This window comes from Corvus moneduloides, chromosome 4 (assembly GCF_009650955.1).
Source record: "Corvus moneduloides isolate bCorMon1 chromosome 4, bCorMon1.pri, whole genome shotgun sequence".
Taxonomy (NCBI): domain Eukaryota; kingdom Metazoa; phylum Chordata; class Aves; order Passeriformes; family Corvidae; genus Corvus; species Corvus moneduloides.
The window spans coordinates 52,437,556-52,458,638 of NC_045479.1; the positions used below are offsets into that span (position 1 = coordinate 52,437,556).

The 21,083-nt window shown below is 38.3% G+C and overlaps 1 protein-coding gene across 26 annotated transcripts in view; it reads right to left on the bottom strand.

Annotated features, from left to right (window-relative positions):
- Nucleotides 1-2,328: 2,328 nt before the first annotated feature.
- Nucleotides 2,329-21,083, bottom strand: part of CADPS2 (calcium dependent secretion activator 2) — a 292,543-nt gene continuing 273,788 nt past the window's right edge. For all 26 annotated transcript variants that reach the window (XM_032105953.1, XM_032105977.1, XM_032105974.1 and 23 more), the window contains 2 exons: nt 7,133-7,237; nt 2,329-3,289 (listed from right to left, as the gene is read on the bottom strand). In XM_032105953.1, coding sequence (XP_031961844.1) covers nt 3,119-3,289; nt 7,133-7,237 — 276 coding nt within the window. In that variant the 3' untranslated portion in view covers nt 2,329-3,118. The remainder of the gene's footprint in view (nt 3,290-7,132; nt 7,238-21,083) is intronic.

Here is a 21,083-nt window from a genome sequence, read left to right on the forward strand (position 1 = left end):
CTTATTATCATCATCTTTCTTTTAGGTTTTTGTTTGTTTGTTTAGCATTTCCTTACTCATCTCCATCTTACTGACAAATATATCTTGCAAGTACTGCATGCAGAAGAAACCGTATAGCAAAATGCTTGACGAGGGGTGTACGTGTATAATGCTTTGTGAAATTTGAGTAACTCAGGCCCACTTCAAGTCACAAAAAGTCATAGCCTTGTTCAGGTGGGTTTTTTCTTAATTTGTTTTTTTAAGTTATGTCAGGATGTAGACAGGGTTAACTGCTCCCTAAGGCAAAGGGAGCTGAGAGGGACTCCCCCCATCTGCCTGGACAAGGCCCCACCAGTCAGGGTCAGTTCCACCACACCCACCTAAGGGAGCAAGGCAGGGGAAGAGGTGGTGGCAGCCCCGAGATCAGATCACTAACATGTTTGTGATGGTCACAAGGGTCTGAAGTCAATCTGTGGGTCAGGTTCTGGACAAAGAGTGCCCATAAACAAGCACAGGTGGGGCTGTAGCTGAGGTGACAATCCAGCACTCCTCTCCCATCACTGGGGCAGAGGCTGGCAGCCCTGGACAGAGCTGAGGTTGAGTCCCTGGGCAAAAGCTGTGGGTGGGTGTCCCAGGTGATGCCCATCAGGACCATGATGGCCTATAATCTCTCGAGGACCTAACAGGTGAAATTACTACAATCTACTCTGTAATTTTCCAAACTGATAAGGGAGAGTTGTTTGCCTAATCAGGAAATCCTTCTTGGCATGGGGGCAGCTTGGGACAGAGGAAAAGCCCAAAGAGGAGGTGAGTGCAAACCACTATATCCCACAGCGCTTTCAGACAGCAGGGCTGGGCGGAGATGCTAATGCCAGGTCTCTGTTGAAGGAGATAGACCCATCACTTATCTCCTAGGCTGTGCTGGCGACAGGCACTTCTGTCCTGGTGTTTCCAGGTCCCACTCCAGCTCCCTATGATGTTAGTGGCTTGCTAGGGATAGTGTTCTATTATATATATATATATATTATATACTGCTTCCTACTCTTGTGTCACCTTGGAACTTTAAAAATCTAATGCTTTCTAGTGAAAGCCCTGCACAGACCTGGCACAACCCTGCACTAGGAGGCCTTGGCAAGCACTGCAGGGCCACTGCAGTGATACCTGCCTTCACCTCTTTACACCTGGCTTCTCCACAGGCACCTCTGCAGGGTCTCAGGAATGTAAAGATGGGGAGAGGGGAAGCAGGGAGACTTGCAGAGACACAGCTCCCTCTGTGCCTGACACTGATCTCTCTGCCTCGTTGGGTTTGGGAGATGGGTGTTACATTGGACAGCCTGGCTTCCTCTGCACCCTGCCACAGCCAGACTGGGGCTGAGGCTGCAGCTCCTGCCCAGACAGGTTATCCCTTACCAAGTCTGGGTCTCAGCCAGAGTCCCAAATGGCCCTTCAAGCATTGTCAGCTTCCACACACCAGCACAACTAGGATAAATGACAGGAAAGGAATATGCAATTCTTTAACTGCTATGAAAACCTAAATCAGCAAACCCATCTAGGGGCCTGGTAATAGGGGAAAATACTGCTGGGGCTCCAGCCCAGCAGAGATGGTGACGAAAAGCTGAGCAGAATGGTCTTCCTTACCAGCTCCCAGTTCTTCGTTTTAGCTGAATTCACCTCAGCTCATGTGATGATTAGGCTGGTTTGCCACAGAAAAAAATTGCCACTTAGGATTTCTCCCTATACACCTAGGAGAAGTGTAACTTGCCCTTCCCTGCTTGGCTGAGCTTCCAAGTGTGCTGAAAGCCACTTTCCCTGCAGCTCTCATTCTCGGTTCCTGCAGCCCTGAATGCTTGCAATAGATCCCTGAAGTCCTACAGACTGTTCTTGCAGGGAAACCCCACATCACCCTTGCAAACTCTCACCAGTCCCTCAGTAAAGCCCCTCAGGTGTAATGCTATGGCTCAACAAGGATCTCAGCAACCTGTATTACTTCTTTGGGTGTCATCTGTGTTCTGATTTTGTGTACATAAACTCAGGAATCAGTCATGTTCCCACCAAAAAAAAAAAAAAAAAGCTGCTGTATTTTTTGTAAGCTGTGTGAGTTTTGACTGATGAAAATTTGAATTCTTTCCAGTTCATACTGAGGGCATCAAAAAACAGGCAGTGGGCCCTGTCTATTTATCTGCTATTGAGAGGTTTTTGTTTGCTTTTTTCATTTATCAAGGCATTGTGTCCTTGGGTACTTGTTTGCTATATATATCTGCTCTATAAAAGAAACATATTTGCTATAAATCACTACATAAATGAAATAATCTTTCAAAAAACTCGTTCTCATGAGGAATCATACAATGGTTCAAATTGTTTGAAATACTGAAAACATCTTTTAATTGTAGAATTCTATACAAACTTGGGTAGATATGTAAATGGCCACGACAAAATGTGTTCTTATTGCCTGAAAATTTTCACAGAAATACAAACATAGATGGCAAGCTTACTGACATCCAACAGGATGAGATATCTTTAAACTTGCAAAATGAATAGACATAACACTCCTAAGCAGTTTGTGTTTGACTGTCCTTGAAGTTCTTTGTACTTACATACCAACCTCAATATACAAAGAACCAAGATTAAAATTTTTAATGCACATCACATAGTAATGTAAAATTAAGCACAAAAAAAGGTAAACAAATCGTAATCCTGAAAATACACTATTTTTTTACCTAGGGCATCGACTCATTCCAAGAATGGTTTCCTGTATAGCTGTATTTTAAGTAAGACACACATCTTGTTTCTGCACAGGACATCAATATCAGATGGAGATAAAAGAACGAATGGTAGCAAACAAAAGGGAAAGAAACATAATCACAAGTGAAACTCAAACTCCATGCCAGTGTTCTTGCAGCCCTAAGCAAAGCTATACATAAAAATATGCTACAACCATTATTCTCAAAAAGTCCTTGGCACTTTTCCTCTGATAATCTTACTTTCTTTTTTAATGGAGCAAATTATATTTCTGCATCGATATCATAAGGCAAAACTATAAATGCATTAACAAGGACAAGTTTCCAAAAAACCCCAAGGCAAAGATAAACCCCACCCTCAGACCATCACCCCCCATCTCTGAATGCTTTGTGGAATAAAATCATCCTTCCTCCTCATCACTGTCTTTCATTGTAATGCCCTGAAGTCCTCCCGCATCAGTGACTGAGACTGTGGCTTCCTCCACGGTCAGACGGCTGTGCACGGTGTCGTAGGTTTTGCTGTTCAGCGTCCCCTCCAGCACTCCTTGCAACCTGAAGTCTCGGTAGGTTTTCTGTGGCAAAAGTAAAACATCCTGAATTGGACTCCCAGCAAGCCTGAGTACTGCTAGCATGGCAGCGGCCAGCTTTAGTCCTCCTGCAGGTTAGGGACTTACCGCCTTGATAAGGATTTTGCGGTCTTAGTTTTTGGGCTGCATGAGATTTCTACAAACTCTAGAGATTCTAATTTGCTGGTCATTCTATTAAGAGATTGTATTTTGTGCTACAGCTTACTCTAACTGCTGATTTCTCAGTAACTTCCATTTGTTACATTTATTCAATAAGAAACCAGCTGAGAATTTTTCTAAATACCTATTGAAATGTGAATTTGACTACAGGTAGTCTAGTTCTGTCATTTCACAGAAAATGTAAATGCCAGACCTTTTCTTCATAGGGGAATTTTATTTATCTTTATCTTTACATTTATATGTCAAATGTGGAAAAATAATGATTATATCATATATTATAATATATACTCTATGAATGAATATAGATTATGATCTATACTACACAGTGTCACAATTTCTCAGGTGACTACTTAGTTGATTTACATTCCAAGTCTCTGTGACTTAGAATGTAAATCATTTTGACTTACATTCTAAGTCATTTTGATTCACATCTACTTTTTTTTTTCACTTCAGAAGATTTTGTTTCCCTTGTATTCATCCTTGCTATGAACCAGCAGATACCACTTTCTTCTTTGATTTTCCATCATGTAAGAATTTTGAGTGCTATTGTTTTATTCATCAACGCTATGTTCAAGTAAGCACATGGAAAAATCACCTGCATACTTTATTTTTAAGCTGTAACACATTTGAAATAATCTTCCCTGATGTTACCCTTAAAGGCTTAAAAAGGACAAGTTGATCTAGGTAGTTTCTTATTTTATGTACACTATCACTACAAATTCTGAATGTTTTGGAGGAGAATATGGGGAAAAGAAAATGGAAGATAATTAAGGGCTATCAGGCCCATTCCTCTGCCTGAGGAGGAGACTATGTACAACCCTTAGAGAAAGAAAAGGTTTGATCTTGTTTCACTCAATACTTCAGAGAACTGCAAAAGACCACTCTTAAAATGGGTAACATTCAGTTGGGAGGTTTTTTTCCGCCACTATGATGATTATTTAAACCTTGCTTGAATCACTGCAACTGAGATTTATTTGACTTTCACAGGTCAACGTCAGAGTCAATGGATGCAGCTTATATTTTGCTCACGCACTCCTGCGAGTATCCCGCGTGGTCTTTTTCAAGTGTCACCATTGCATTCCCTTTTTGTAACACTGTGCATTCAATTTGCTTTGATGCCGTTAATGGGTCCTACAGCAATTTCCTTCAGTTTTACATTGTATTCTTCCCATTCTCAGACCAGCACTCTGGGGTTCAGACATTGCTCTTCTCTTGACATAGTTTTGCAGGATAATAATGTTCACTTCCAAGCTTAATTTTTCATTTCTCCCTAACTTTCTTGGTCCTTGACCCTTCTTTAGTCACATCCCTCTGCACGTGTCTCAGACATCTAATGAAACCCTTATGCCATCATAAGCCTTTAAAGAGAATAAAGGGAACAATCTTTCTTCTTCTAGTCTTTCTTAATAATGCCACTACTCTTGTTGCATCCAAATCTGAAAGAATGATATTTCTCTTACTCATCCTGTGTCCTTCAAAAATGACCTCCTACTTATTTGGGTTTGTTTTTTATTTATTTATTTATTTTTAATTTTTAAAATTTATTTTGTATTTTTTCTTTAAATGTTTTCAAGCAGTGACAGGAACAATACAGCTTCCTAGGTTTTTTTTTTTTTTTCTTTTTTTTTTTTCTTTTTCCTAAAGCAAACAGAAAAGTGCCTTCATTCACTCTAGTTTGGAGGAACTGTGCCTCCCCACATGTCTCTCCCCAGCTTGGCTGCAGCAGGAAAAGTTTCTTATGATACTCTACTTGAATGATTGTTTCGTATTTCCCAGCAGCCTCCTGTCTGCTAAGTTCCTATTTTACTGGTTCTATCTTCTTCACCCACCAAAACCAAAGCCCGCACAATGTTCTGTTTTCCAGAACCAACATGATTGACATAATCTTCAGTCTTTAATATCCACAGAAGGTGCCATGGAATAACACAGTTGAGCACAGCAAATCAGGTATATGGGCACAGAAAGGCCACTGCCAGAAGCAGTATTCCCACCTCCAGCAGGAGCCTCCTGCTTTTGAACAAGGCTAACCAGTGTGCCAGGTGGCAGAGGGAAGGTGGATTGGCAGTGCTGCTCATTCACCTGAAATTCGGTTTTGTAAGAGCTTCCTTTAATCTGCCTGATGATATTTCTCTCGTACAACTTAGTCCACCCATTCTTAGATCTCATGGGGCACTGGTTTTAGACCCCGTAACACCCATCTTTTTCCTCAGAGGATGACAACTACCTTGGACTTTTTACAAGGGCATGTAGTGATAGAACAAGAGGGAATGGATTCAAACTGAAAGTATGATTAGATTAGGTATTCATAAAAGTCTTTACTGTGAGGGTGGTGAGGCACTGGAACAGGTTGCCCAGGTAAGTTGTGGATACCCCATCCCCGGAAGTCTTCAAGGCCAGGCTGCATGGAGTTCTGAGCAGCCTGGTCTAGTGAGAGGTGTCCCTGTCCATGGCAGAGGGGTTGGAACTATATGATCTTTCAGGTCCCTTCCAACCCAAACCATTTTATCATTCTATGATTCACTTGAGAATAGCTTTAAACCTTTCACAAGAGCCATTAATTTCAACAAGGAATAGCAAACTGCTTTTGCCGTTTGGACACACAACCCAGTGAAGAGCCAAATCCTGCTTCCAGAGAAATTAGTTAAGGTCAAAAAGAGCAAAGCTAAGCTTGGGTGTTTCAGGGAGCCGTGATGCCATCGTTATTATGACTGTTTTCTTGCATTTCTCTCTGTTCTGTTCCTTTTTGGCTAGTGAATCCTGAACGTTGAAGTTGCAATTCTGGTGACCACAAGTTAAAATGCTTCTGACTTTACAGTCTTGCATGAACTTCATGAGAAAATATTTTCAAAAAATCCAAGTCACCACTGACAACAGGTGTTTCTTACTCCACATTTGTACAGATAACAAGAATGTCCAAAGTTAAACAAGACAGAATTAAAAGAAAAAAAATCTGAAATGGTTTTCTGTCTCTTGCCTAAAGGTATCAACTAAGATCTGAAAGGGAGCTAGGAGGAAACTTTCTTTTATGGAAGGTTAACCCAAAATTGCCTATTTCAAGGCATATTAAACTTTGCTCAGAAGCATTTGACATTGGCCAATGTAAATGACTGAGGACTGAACTGGAGGGATTGGTATTTCTATTGATACTTATCCCTGAGTATGAAAGACTAGAAAATGTTATCTAATAAACGAAATACTGTTTTCAATTAAACCTAGTAATTAGATGTGCATAAAAAAGAAAATAGTTCATTTTTTTTAGGAGAAGGGGAAAAATGGAGAAGGAACATTATTGAAATTATTCAGTAAACAAAAATTAAAAGTTTTGGTAAACCAAAAAATCAGCAACAAGACAAACAACAATTTAGTAAGAATAATCATATAAGAATGCTGTACATCTAGTTGTAAAATTTCTTGGAATGATCTTAATTGTCCCCAAGTCCAGAATTTATGACAAATAATAGTGCACATATAATTAACATGAAAGGTTTTATTAAGCTATTTTACTCCCGGAATTTGCTACAACTGTGGGAAAAAAAATCCCAACATAAAACTACATAAGTTTACAAATTTATTCCACATTTTCTAACTCTTGGGGTGATCCTCCATGTTATTACTTTATTACTTTTCTCTCTTAACTATGCAGTCTAATGCAAACAGCATTTTATTTACCTTCACTATCTTGATGAGAGTCTTCAGCTGGTAGATGTGAAGCTGAACATCTAATCTATCAGCCAACCACATACATATGACTTTCATGGAGTTGCTATACCATTGCTGAAAAGAAGGATAAAAAAAACCAACAACAAACACCACCAAATAACACTGCAGTATTCATTTAACAGATTTGGTAATGAGAGGTAATGAAACACTTTGAAATGATCACAGATCAGCACTTGAAGTCAACAATGATATGATTTCCTGTTACGAGAATTGCATGGGTCAGTAGGAAATCAAATAACTTGACCTAGACCGTTCTTTACATGAATTAGCACCTGCCATTTTATCTTTCAGTTACAACATGTTCAAGCAAAATAGTGTTATGCACTTTGTTATCTGTCAGTGAGAATGGATATTAAAGATACAATTACAGGAGAGAATTGACAGCTGAAACAGCAAGGATAAAAACAGGTAGGGTATCTTGAGAGAGAATTTACAATGACTAGATTTTTCAATTCAAACAGGAAAACAGTATCAGAGAATAAGGAATTTGTCTTTTCTTTTTTCTTTACTCACTTCATCTTTAAGTAAAAAAAAGCAGAAATTAATGGAAACTGTATTTAAGTAAGATCAAAACACCACTCCACCCTTCCCAAAATAATCATATTAAGGTTTTGATTTACAGTAATTACTAATTATAATGACAGCCTACCTTATTTCCTTTTTATGTCTTAGGCAGGGGTATGTTTTCACTCAACACTTCACAAATGGATGGGTTAAGAATAAGCCCTCTGCTGTTGGTGTCTATGTAAAAAAATGCTCAGTTCCAAATAGCTACTGTAATAGTTCTTTCACATTAACTGGATTAGAAGAGATTTTACTAAATATAGTTGTAGCATTTTCCTTCCCCCTCCTGTAAAATCACAACCAGATGTCATTTAGTCAGACTGTAAAAAGGAAGGGATTTCTTTTTTTAATTTTAACAGTGAGAGATTAAAAGAGTTTGTGTCATAGCTCTGTTTCTAGTCTCTTTTCCCACAGGAAAGAGGCTTAAATTCTTTTCTAATAAAATTTCCTGTGTCTTCACAAAATACAGCGATATGCAAAGAGAGGAAATCGTGTGTATTTTAAAACGCAGCATGTTAGGCAAGGTATATTTTGTGAAAGTAATTCAAAGAAAGTATCTAACGTCTCATTAGCCACCTCCACATTAACAAATAAAATAAAATATATACTGAAAATATGAAGACAAATTACTTGCTACTGGATGTAACAAAAGAAAGAAATAGAATTCTTCCATCAAAATGTAAGGTCTCTGTTAAAAGCTTGAAAGACATACAGTAAATAACTACAAATACCTTTTCCTTACAGGTAACGGTCTCATCACATTATAACTATCAGTTTTAAGATGTTTGAAATTAGATATTCATATAATAATTCTTCTGTTTATTTTTTTGAATGTGTTAAATTGTATTTTAATTATAAATCACTGGAAATAAATTACTTTTACCTTTTTAGAGTTTCTCCTATTAATTTACTATTTTGCAGAAATGAAAAAACGCACCACAAAAAAGGCAGATAGCTACATATTTCGTAAAAGTAGTTTAATTTATTCACTAAAATGTGGGACTGATTGGATATCCATAAAATACTGTTTTTTAAATCACTGAATGACATTCTTATCCTATTTACATTATTTAATCCAAAACATTCATGCTGATATTGATTTCCTTTGTAAGTAGCTGCAAAATATTTTTAATGTGACAGAGCTGTTACTAAGTGGTAGCTGTAAACTAGATGACGGGTCTTTTATGTATACAGATGTCTAGAAAATAAAATATGATTGTGCTTATTAATTGGGGAACTCTATTGATCTAAATAAACATAAAAATTCCTACATCAAACATTCTACCCAAATGCAATAAGATAAGCCAAAAAACGGTATTATCACTCAGACTCTACTGTTTGAAAATGGATATTCTTCCATAAGAGAAATCCAGTAATGCATCCATGATGTATCCTTTTGTATCAAGTAGAAAGCAGAATGGGCTCAAACTTGCTCAGACAAACAAACTACAGACAGGATTGAAAATTCTGAGACTGATTTTCCCATGCAACAATACTGAACAGTGACAGATTACTGACAATAGACTGTTCCAGTTTTCTGGCAAAATGTGTTTTAAAGCCCAGCCAAGTAACTTACTTAGGATGGACGCAGTAAAACTTCGACCCTCCCTGCATACCTGTGATATTCTTACATACACTGAAAACAAAGCTAAGACATTGGAGGAAATTAATTTTCTATTCAACTTTATTAATGAAACCAATACAATATGTTTTCCTGACTAGCTTCGATGCATTAAACTTCCAGTACAAATGTTTAATTTGGTGACTGTGAAATGATACTAGAGTACTTGCTCTTCTGTCAACATACCTTGCTCAGAAAAAATATAACTGCTATTTTATTAGAAAAAAATGCATTTTTATTTTTAATTGTCACAGTATTTTTAAAAAAAATCACATCCAGTATATTTTTAGAATCCTCCCAGAGGTACTTGTGGGTAGGATTTTTGTTCAGGACTGGTCTTATATCCACTAGTTTTGAGGACTTAGTATAGGCTGAAGCTGTACAAACATAAATCTGCAAGACTTCATAACAAGAAAAAAAATACTTCCCTATAACTTCTTTCTGGAGTCTGTTAAAAAGCACAGCATTGCAAATTCCTCTCAGAGAATCCAAGGCCACATGTTTTGACAACCATGAGCATGTTATAGAGGCAGGGATGGATCTACTGTGGCTGATGGGAATCTATTGCAAACCCCAAAAACTTGAGTGATTAGATAATTGTCCTGAGATTATCCAGTTAAAACAACAACCAATTGCTTCTAACTGGTTTTAAGAAAAAGTAATTTTCCCGTTAGTAACAACAGCAGTGAAAGGACAATGCATCTCTTGCAGATGTTCATTATATGGTACTACTGCCACACTCTTTGCTGTTCTCTATGCAAGAGTAAAGCAGTAAGTGCTTATGTATTTTTTCCAAATCAGCAAATAACAGCAGCCAACCACTTTAACAAAAATGTTTGCCTCGCTATTTCCTCCTCTCTCCTTATTCATAGCCCATCCAGCTCCTGTAAGGGCATGCATTACTCACTTCATTTTCCTGAGATACCTCTTTCAAAGTAAAAAATAAGAGAAAAGGAAAGGCTAGGGTTGACTCTGTGAGACCCTTGTATTTATTCACACTTATTGTGCATGACTGTACACTGGTAAATCATATTAGCAGCCCGTCTCCCCATCAAGCTGCTACTTGCTTTCCAGCCCTGGGAAGGTTCAACAAATCAACAGGAGCACGGAAAACAGAACATCAGTCTAATCTAGTGTTTAAGGTGAAGTTTTCAAACCCAATCTAAGAAGATCTTTAGAGCAAGCAACAAGCTGAAGGGCTCAGAAGGTGGTATTGACAATGAAAGAGTGTTGAAATATTGAGAAGCGCAGCACTTGTGCATTTTTAATAACAAGAGGGTCAACAAGGACACAGCTCCCTCAGTGCCAATAGTTGCCACACCAGGGCTATAAACGCTCTCAGTTCATCAGATTTCTTAAACAGTTCATCAGCTTTCTTAAACACCCTAAACCCCTTCAGCAGACCTTTAGTCTTAAATTAACAAACCAAAGCAATGAAAGAGGGTGCAGCTTGAATGGCCAGCATTGATCCCCAACGGGGCTCGGCGCAGCTACAGGCACTGAAAAACTCGTTCCATTGTCAGGAGGAATTGACAAACCTCCTCGCCTAAATAGTCCAGCTCAGGCGGGCTGGAGGCACGCAGCTGTAAAGGGCTCCCCTCGCCCCGCTCCCAGCGCTCACAATGCGCCAGGCATGAGCTCTTTGTCAGGCCCAGACTCTGCAATTTTCTAACAAGGATTAAAGTTGTTTCTCGGCAGGGCTAGTGAAAAGCGATTTAGCAACATACCGTGCTTTCTTCAGGCAAGTTAAAGAGAAGTAGTTAAGGAATTTCATTATTCTGCTGATGGGTGGAAATACAAAACAAATATATTAAATATTCACCATCTTTCTGGGTGCCTGAGCTATAACATTTGCAGAACGGTTCAATTAAATATAACACTTATCGGCTGAAAGCAAGCACTTCAAATTTATTTTAGAAGTTTTATAAAAAGGTGCAGCTGTTTGCCACCTGGAAGGAGGCTCAATACATAGCAATACACAATGGTTTAGTCCTTCTAGGGCTGGTATCCCTAACGCCTAAGACACAAGACCCCGTTGAGTTTCTATACCTTGACTGCTCTTGATAAATGGGCATCGTCATAATGCTTTCTCTGCTGAGTATGGCAGGGGGAACAGCTTTTCTAGGAACTGCATTTTATGTTCCTGCAGAAGCCTTTATTGCACTATTGATCAGGAATTTAGTCACTCAGACAGCAACTGGATGTTTGTACTTCCTTCGGCTTTACTTGCCCTACCAGAAACAGTAACAAAAAGTATATTTCTCACTGAAGACATTGTACACCAAATGCAGCACAAGCTAAAATGAGAAAATAACAATGAGTTAAATAAGACATAACATGAGCATGTTAAAATTTAAGGACAAAAATGCCTAGTTTTTATTAAAGGGCAGTGCTATTATATTGCTTCAAGTTTATGATAGAAAGCACCAGTAGCATACCAAGGAACTTTCAGGACATTAAAAAAAATGTTAAATGGTGAAAAAATAAGTAAGTTATTCCTTAAAAACACGAAGAGCAAAAGCTGAAAAAAGGTCCTGATTTAAGTTTCTAATTTATTACCCTTTTTGCAAAATATGAATAGTCATACTGACTTCCTTTGTTGAGTGTTAAAGATAATGAGGGACACAAATGTAATTTGTAAGGCTTTTGAAAATACTCTGAAGTTTAGAAGGTATAGATGTATTTCCAAGTTTAGTTACAGATATCATCCACTTAAATGAGAATTTTACCTGAGCAATGATGAGTTCACGCTCTTCTGAAAGCTGTAAAGTCTTGGCAACCCTGAAAGCAGCCCCCCCCCGCCGCCCGTCTCTTCCCCTTCCAACTTGGGGAAGGATTTTCCAGCCTGTGGGCCACCATAATACATCAGAAGGTATGCATACACAGGAATACCAAAACAGGAAATGAAGTAAGATGTAATTAATATTCAAAATATCTAGCTTGCAACTAAATATTTTTCATTTCTGAAAAACATATAAAGCAACCAGGAAGCAACTTTGGAAAAGGCATTTGTGCTTTTCCCTCAGGCTTAGGTAGTCTTTTGATTAAGAAAGTCTGAGAAACCTTCGAAGAATGAAGTAAGTGCAGGTAGAAAGAAAATTCAGTGTATCAAAATGTAGAAATTTTGTTTGTTCTCTCTTTCCAGCCTATCAATTCTGATTCCTGACATGCACAATTTATGAACTGTTTAAAATATCAATTTCTTCTAATGGAGGGAGACCAGAAGTCTGACTAGTGAGGTACTGCCCTCCCACCAATTCCCTGGGAGGAACTAATTATCTCCTCAGTGTCTTTTCTTTTCTGGATTGCACTGGTCATAGATGTGCACCAGTCTGTGAGGCACTTCCAGTCACATTTCCAGTGAAAAACTCTGTCAGTGACCAGGAAAATTAAAGAACAGAAGCTGGGAAACCTGAGAGAAGAGAATGCTTTTATGTCAGAGCTTTCCCATCCTGCTATCAGCTCCACATGGCTTCCCAGTGACAGCCACTGCCATTCTGCAACACGTTATCCAGCCCCACAAGGATGTGGTTTCTCATTATACCTGGCATCACAGTGCCAAAACATAAAATGTTGAGCCAGGTTTCACTCTCTGAGAACCCAAGCTTACAGTGCCAGCCCTGGAAAAACATTCTCACCAAAATCCAGAATTTTGCCTTCATGAGAAGTCCATGCAAAGGTGATTTTCTTTTTCTTTTTTTTTTTTTTTGGTGTGTCTGTGAGTTTTATCTTTATTGTTCTCAATCAACAGAGATTTCTATGTTATTGAGATGTTCTTCTACAGTAGTGCCAGTAAGAGACAGCTGGCAGAAATGGTCAGTTAGCTGGCCTCTGACTGCAGAAATAAAAATTTTGATCATCTCCAGATACAACAGAATTTTCAAGTACACTTGTAGCCTGGTTATTCTTACAGCTACCCTAATGTTACTGGCTTTTTTTTTTTTTTTTTTTTTTTTTTTTGTGAGACCAGTCTTCCTGTTTAAGACATCAAAGAAGTTTGTATTATTTCTCTGAAACATGAAAAAATTCTCCGCCTTTTGATTCAATGCACAGCTATGACTGAAGAAAAAGAATTATGTGGCATAAATTTTATAGCAAAGGGACTGACTATTGGGGAAAGAGCTGACATGGTAACTGTGCTGAGACAGAACTGTAACTCCTTTTAATGGGCACTGATCAAGCACTGCTTCACATGCACATTCACTTCATGTATATTTCCACAGGATACCTTACTTTTACTGTTATTTAAAACATAAAAATACAATCAATACAACTATTAAAGCTGAAACTGTCCTTTAATATACTTCAGCATCTATCCAGTAATAATGTAAATCCTTTAGTAGGCAGATATCAGACCTGGAAAGCTTGGGAAGCTTACTTTTCCTTGAAAGCAAATGTCCACAAAGGAGAACACTACTGGTTTGTGGGGGTCATCATGATGCCACCACATTTATTCCTTTTGCACCATTTTTTCCCCTAGGAACTTGCATTTAAGATAAATTGAAAGAAATTAAGATTAAACTAGCATGATTGGAAAACCCACAGAGTTGGCCTTGTTGGAACCATGGGACTAGCAGGCAGGACAAACAAATGAATCTTTTTCTCTATATAAAAAAAATCAGATATTTAAAAGCCCTTGATCTGGAAAATGCAAATGACTAAATCAATATTGTGTCAAATGCAAAAACTCTATTCCCCATTTCGCTACAGTCCCTTCCTACATTTTCATTCAAGGATTTGTCCAGAAGTCCTCCCATTGCTGTGTCACTTATTTCTGCTGTAATGCTCCTGGTTTGCCTCATGAGCTCCTACTTTGCACAGAGCCTCTGACACATTCCTCTTTCACCTCACCAGTGTATTACATTCCTAATGCTTGGCACCATTTATCTAGGCATCTTCCTGGAAACATCTCAGGCTTTCATCCAGCTTCCGTGTTTTGCTTTCTGCTCTGGGCCTGGAACACTAAGCCAAGTTTTGAACTTTGTCTTAGGAATGTGCAAAAATGTTGATAGCCTAAATTACAGGTACATGTATCAGGAAAGGAGAGGTGAGAAAGGAATCAGACACCACCGTCTGCTTCAACACTCATACTTCTTCTGATACAGGGATCAGGACCAAGATTTACAAACTCTGTTTGGGTACATCCCCCCTGCCTTTTTTTTTATTTTTTCCTACCCTCCCCACACTACAGCCCCCCGGGTTTTGGTTTTTTTTTTAAAACATTATAGCAGATTTAAGAACTTGCCTCACGCACTCTTCTCGGCCAAGGAAGAAAATTTTTCTTTCTTCCAGTGGGATGCTTCCTTTGGCTTTCTTCTGCCTTTCCTTTTTTTTATGCTATTACTGCAGCCTTCCAGGAAGCTCAGAAAGCATTTTCTTTTTCTTAAGAAGAAATACTTTAGTCTCTAGTCAGTCTCTTTTCTGCCTATTTGAATGAAGGATTCCCACTGCCACTCCCAAAGCAATCAGGAGAAAAGGGAAAGGAGCTCAACAGAAAAAGGAACCCAAACCTTGACAGAAAAATGTTGTTCAGAAAGACTTAAGATGACAAACAAGTGAACAGTTGTTGGATGGGATATTTTGGTGATACAAGGAAATAAAATTAGTTTTCATAAATCAGTAAGGAGAAGAAATGAAAAACCATGGCTCATTTAAAAGCATATTAAGCATCTTTGAAATTCCTGACCAAAAAGGATATAGTTCTGAAATAACAAAGAGCATCTAACATATGAGAAGCTTGTCTTTTAGAAGGAAAGTTATTTTCTTTGTATTTTTGGCTTCTAATTAGAAAATGGATAGTTGCTATGGAACTGCTGCCAATTTACAAATAAATATACACTTTTAATGCAAAATATACTGTACTCATCTTCCCCTGAATTACATATTGGTTGTTAAACACCAATTCACAATATTTATGCTACTGTATAATGTTTGTGACCTTCATTTTTTTCTGGCTTCTTCACATACGGCAGATAAGCTGGGAAACCGGAAGTTTGCAAAATTAGACAGACATAACTTCCTTCCATTTCTGGACATATGTAATGTTACTGTTCTGACTTTGAACAGTAGGTACTAACATGATGCTCATGACTGCGAGAGTAACAGTATAAACAGTTTCTCTGCTCCACTCTGGATATGCACTGCATCTGTGAACAAAACTTCCACAGGTTATTCTGGTGCTAAAATTCTGTGGAGCAAACAGTGTCAGTCTTGCTACACTGTGTTGTGCTGCAATTTGGGTATATCCACAAGCATCCTCCAAGGCACAGAACAGGGAACATCACTTGAGTGACCCTGAAATGAAAGCCAGCTTGGATCCTCAAAATAAACAAACTAACATAATACAAAATGACCAAGTTGTTACTCATTATAACACTTGCCTCTTGCTATCAGGCTCTAGTGCTAAAAGCCCTACAAATGTACTTAGCTGTACAAATGCTAAGCAGTCTTCCTAAGTGCACGTCTAACGTTATAGAACCATTGAATGGTTTGAGTTGGAAGGGACATTAAATATCATCCAGTTCCAGTCTTCCTACCATGGGCAGGGATGCCACCCACCAGATCAGGTTGCTCAAGGTCCCATCCAACCTGACCTTCAACACTTTTGGGGATGTGGCATTTCCAGCCTCTTCCAGGCAACTTGTTCCAGTGCCTCACCACCCTCTGAGTAAGTACTTTCTAACATCTAATCTAAACCTGCACTCTCCGACCTTAAAACCATTGTCCCTTGTCGTGTCACTACATATCCATATAAAAATTCCCTCTCCCTCCCTTTTATAAGCCCCCTTATGGTACTGGAAGGCTGCTCTAAGGTCGCCCTGGAGCCTTCTCTTCTCCAGACTGAACAACCCCAGCTCTCCCAGCCTGTCTTCACAGGAGAAGTGCTCCAGCCCTTGTATTATCTTTGTGGCCCTCAGTAAGGTTAAAGGTCTGGGTTCACCCTGCCTGTAAAGTATGTAATCCAGACACCCATCTCTGCTTTTTCCCACTCATCCAGAACTCCCTGGGGAGTTCTCACTCCCTGGAGTGAGATATCATCAAAGGGACCACAGGAGGAGACCTCCTGTTAGCTGTATCCCTCCCCTGAAGTAAGAATATTCTTCATCTCAGTACCAAAAGGAAGATAGGCTGAAATTGGATCAGCATCTGTGCTGTAGCTTTTACACTCACATTAGTTGCTTTTGTCCTAGAATTTTTTGCTTAGACTCCCTGCTCCCTGTGGAGTGAGTCCAAGTACATATTTTACAGTATTTAAACCATTCTGAGTTCTGAGTGAATATTTACAGGCAGCTCATTTCTTTCCACCTCATCAATCCTGACTCATCCATTTACTCTTTATGTTACTGCAGTGCCATGTGCTGGATGTAGCTGCGAAGCTGACAGGGATATGCACACTGCTGGAGCTACTCCTCTCTTACACCACATCGATTGGGCACTACACTAAGTTGCCCTAATGTGAAGCAGATGTCCAGCCTCCTGCCTCCCTCTTGCTTCTCTCCTCCCCTTTCTCTTTGGACGAAATGTCCTTGGACTAGGCAGGTGCCTGGTTTGCTCCTTTCCATCCCTGACCCTGTTGCCTGTGAACACTCTTTCAGCTATGTAGATTCTACAGCTGTGTTGGGGTTTTTGAGATGAATTTTCTGTGCATTATTTTTACTTTTTTTCCTTGCTCTTTGAGTGCACTATAATGCAAAAGAAAGTCAATGCAATGTGAAATAAGAAAATATACAGTGAAACACCTGAAAATTGTTTAAAGGAAATCATCTCTATATAGTTCAATACTTCTGCAAATTTAAATCAGTGCTAAAGCTTCAGTTTCCCATGATCAAATATGTGAAGAAGCTCTTTCCACTGACAAATCTGTCAGAGCACTCTGCAGCATCCTTACCTATTCTGATTTGCAGCATAGCAACCTTTTTCTGTTATGCCTGACTCATTTTAGTAAAACTAGATTATTCTTATGGTTTCTGGCACTATTTTTCTTGTAATATGATCAACAATATGGTTGTGTGTCTATTTGTGAACACTTAGGCAGAGTTTTGTTTTATTTTCCTTTTTCAACTAAGCTTGACCCAAATGAAATACAAGCATAAACATCAAACCTGCAAGTAAGGTTTGAGAAGCCACAAGGTCCTCCTGCTGTTTATATGTGTGTGAATTACAGTACATCAAGAAATCAATATTCCCTAGATGGTGCTTGTGCCTGGCACTTCATGGTGAACAAACATTAGGTAAGACAATATAAATGGTACAATCCTTATTGATTTCTCTTGACTGTGTAGAATGTGAAAGCTGCAGCCACAGTTAACACTTACTGACAGACTCATCTAAAGTTTCAGTGCTATTTTATATTTTTATAGTTGTCCACGCTCAATTGATTCTATTAAGTTGCTGGACACATTTCAAGCCATCTAGATAAGAAGAAAAAGTGCAGTGCCTGGAATGAGATGCTGCTACTTTATGCCTAGCAGGATAAAAAGGTTAAAGGACTAAATTGTGCCTGGGTGTTGGAAGGAGTTCTTTTTCATTAGATAGAATTGTTATTGTTTTTAGTGAATGGATATTGTGAGTGATGGATAGATGCATTTAACTAAGCTAATAAGTGAATGAATAGTATATACCAGAAATGCATATGAGGGAATTGTACTGGAAGCTCCCAATATTATAGCCCCTCCCCAAACAAACATGCAAAACCCCCTTGTAGTTCTATTTGATTGAAAAAATCCCCTCAGGGAAAAAAAAATCAGATAGGCTTTAAAATATTAAGTTTGGGCTTTTTTTCCTCCCCATTTTTCCTCTTGTGACTCGTAACACTCATTTAAAATTTCTTTTTAAGAGCAATTTATACATTGTTCTTTTTTTCTTTCCAAAAAGTGAGCTTCTCACACAAGCCAGGGAAACTAGGGAGCAGGACAGTGTAAGGAATTCTGAGTATCAGGCTATGGGTTTTAGTGCCCTAAAAATAATCTTCTATTTCCCTTTTATACCCATGCACATTGAGCAAGGTATCAGAATATCTATTTCATAGTTTCTTACTCACCTGCTGGAAAAATTTAAGTAATATGACTGAATTGGTGTGAAAAAGGTGTCAGACATCCATTCCATTAATATTAAATGCACACTGGACTATGAGATACTTAATGTCTTGAGAAAGTAATTTTTATATCTTTTTGGGTTGTGTGCACCAAACAACAACAACAAAATGGAAATTCAGGAACTAAAAACGGCATAAAAAATGAAGATGTGAAAGCGTATCATATCAAAACCATATAAAATACAGTCATTGTGGTATGCCATTGTGTTTCTCTAGAGAAAACACTATCAGCTACAGTATAAAATACCCTACAAAGTGCTGGATATTCTGATTCTGAAGCAATGAACTCTTTAGCACATGCTTTACTTTAAGTGTGTTGTGGTCCTATTGATTTCAACAGTAGTGAGCTTTGCTGCAGTTATAGCAGCATAATCAGCACCCTCCAAGAGCGGGCACTCTTTCTCTCAGCATAATCCAGAAAAAAAAAAAAATCAAAGAAAACTTCTACACTACATGAAATCCGATAGAGGTTACATTTTTCAGATTTCAAATGAATTATTTTTCTTTTATAGAGATTGTTACCTTGAAAAATGAGGCAAGTCTATTTGAAAACATCAGGAACAATTTAGTGAACTTTAAAAAGACTTTGAACAGTAAATTTGCAAGATGTTGCTTCCATCTTGCAGAAGAGTTTCCTATATTTGAGCATGTCAATATAATTCACTTTTTCAGTGACATTGCCTACAGTCTTCTTTAAAATTCTTTTACCAAAAAAGAAACAACTGTTTCAAAATTACAAAAAATTCTGTTAGATCATGAGACGACTGCAGAGTGGTTCTCATATCACGAGCTTTCTATTTTCCCAATAAAATAAGAGACGTAATTAAAGATGAGTTAAGACTTTGGTGAAAATCTAAAGAGCATCGGCAAATCTGAGCACTGCTCAGCTTTTCAATTGCTTTTCTACTTCTCAGTTCTTTTAAATGGTTTTCTACGGCAGGAACATTTTTCTTAATTAGTCACAGCTAATTACTGTTCTGGCATAGACAAGTAATCAGAAATGTCAGAGCTGCAAGGCTACATCTCCCTAATCCTTTGATAATAATTTAGCCTCCTGGGAGGGCCTCAAGCTGCGGTAAGTAGTGGCTGACAATAAGGCAAAATTAGGTGGGCAGCAGACCATTAGGATAGAAAAATAAAAAGCACTACCAAATCCTGCTGAGCACCATCAGGCAACTAACTACACTGCCAGATGAGGTGCCTGTTTAAGCCTGTGTTGTTAATTAGCTGATTCTACCAGACCTGCCACATATGTCCAGGTGCATCATGCAAAGATGTGTATTTCTGGGTTTGTGCCAAAGGACAATTTTGCACTGTGATCAAATTTCAAGAATCTGAGAAAGAAGCCCACATATTTCTTGAAGATTACTCTGAGTTATCAAAGAAATAAGAAGATCAACAAGCTACAATCCATTTTTTTTAGTATTTTTTTAAGTAATTAGGCACGGTCCTCTCACGTTTCTGAGAGGTTAATACAAACACAGCTTTTGATTCAAATGTGGCCTTTAACCAAGTAGACCTTTTGTCAAATCACACACTTGCAAATAATTACATAACAACAAAAGTGAAGATTACTTATTAAAATTAGCGTGACAGGAAGTAATTTGAGAATAAGGAAAAAAATCACAATTGAAGTTTTCTAGAAAAACATTGTTGAATACTAAATACTACAAAAATGGTGCTTTTGAAGTAGACACAAACAGCACAAGGAGTCGGTGCTACTGAAAACTCAAATTAAGTGTTCCTCTTGGCTGTGTAACACCATGATTTGCACATTTTTAAACACTTTTTTTTTGGTAAGAGGTCAGAAAACCTGTAGAAATTAGGCAACTGAATAAAGCATTTACTAAATATATGCTTGTAGATATGATGGCAAACAGAAATTAGTCTAATTAGTACTTCATATCTCCCTTTAGCCATAGAGCAGAGTACATGACACAATAATCTTTGAAGAATAATTAAGACCTCAAATTATCTCAAGTACATCATTGAATTTGAATTGTCCATCCCTGCTGCTAATGGAAAATGAAAATAATGGTTGGAATATGGGAACACCACTAGCCTTTAATAAACATTCCAGACAAAATACAAGCAGTTTTTCAACAGAAAAAGAATATCACATTACATTTGAACCTTTGAAATACAAAAGCCAAAGCCAGCTATGTAAATCTGGAGTGCTTAAGCTTTTAAACTGCTCATAAAGACATTCAGTCTTTCTGCACTCCAAAGACAGTTGTATTAGTTCCCTGCCATTTACATCTCTTACACAGCTTGTTGAATTGTTACCATGCATGAGGCCACAGCCTCCAGGAAGTCCTCCCACATGGGCAGTCCCTCCAAAGTCAACAGGAATACTGCATCAAACCACAAGAGGAGATGGGCAACCAGGGCCAAAGCCAATATCTCCTCACAGGTGCCATCTTGTACAAGATAACTAAGGGCACCTCTTTGCCAGTCCTGACCTTTTCAAGATGTGCACTCTGACTATTTTATGTGTTTATGGTACACTTGGGAAGAGCTTTCCCAGAAATTAAATCCTAAAAAAATTGGAAACCCTTCCAGTTGTATCAATGGCTGAACACTGATGCATTAAAGCTGGTCTCTGAACCCAATCTTTATTT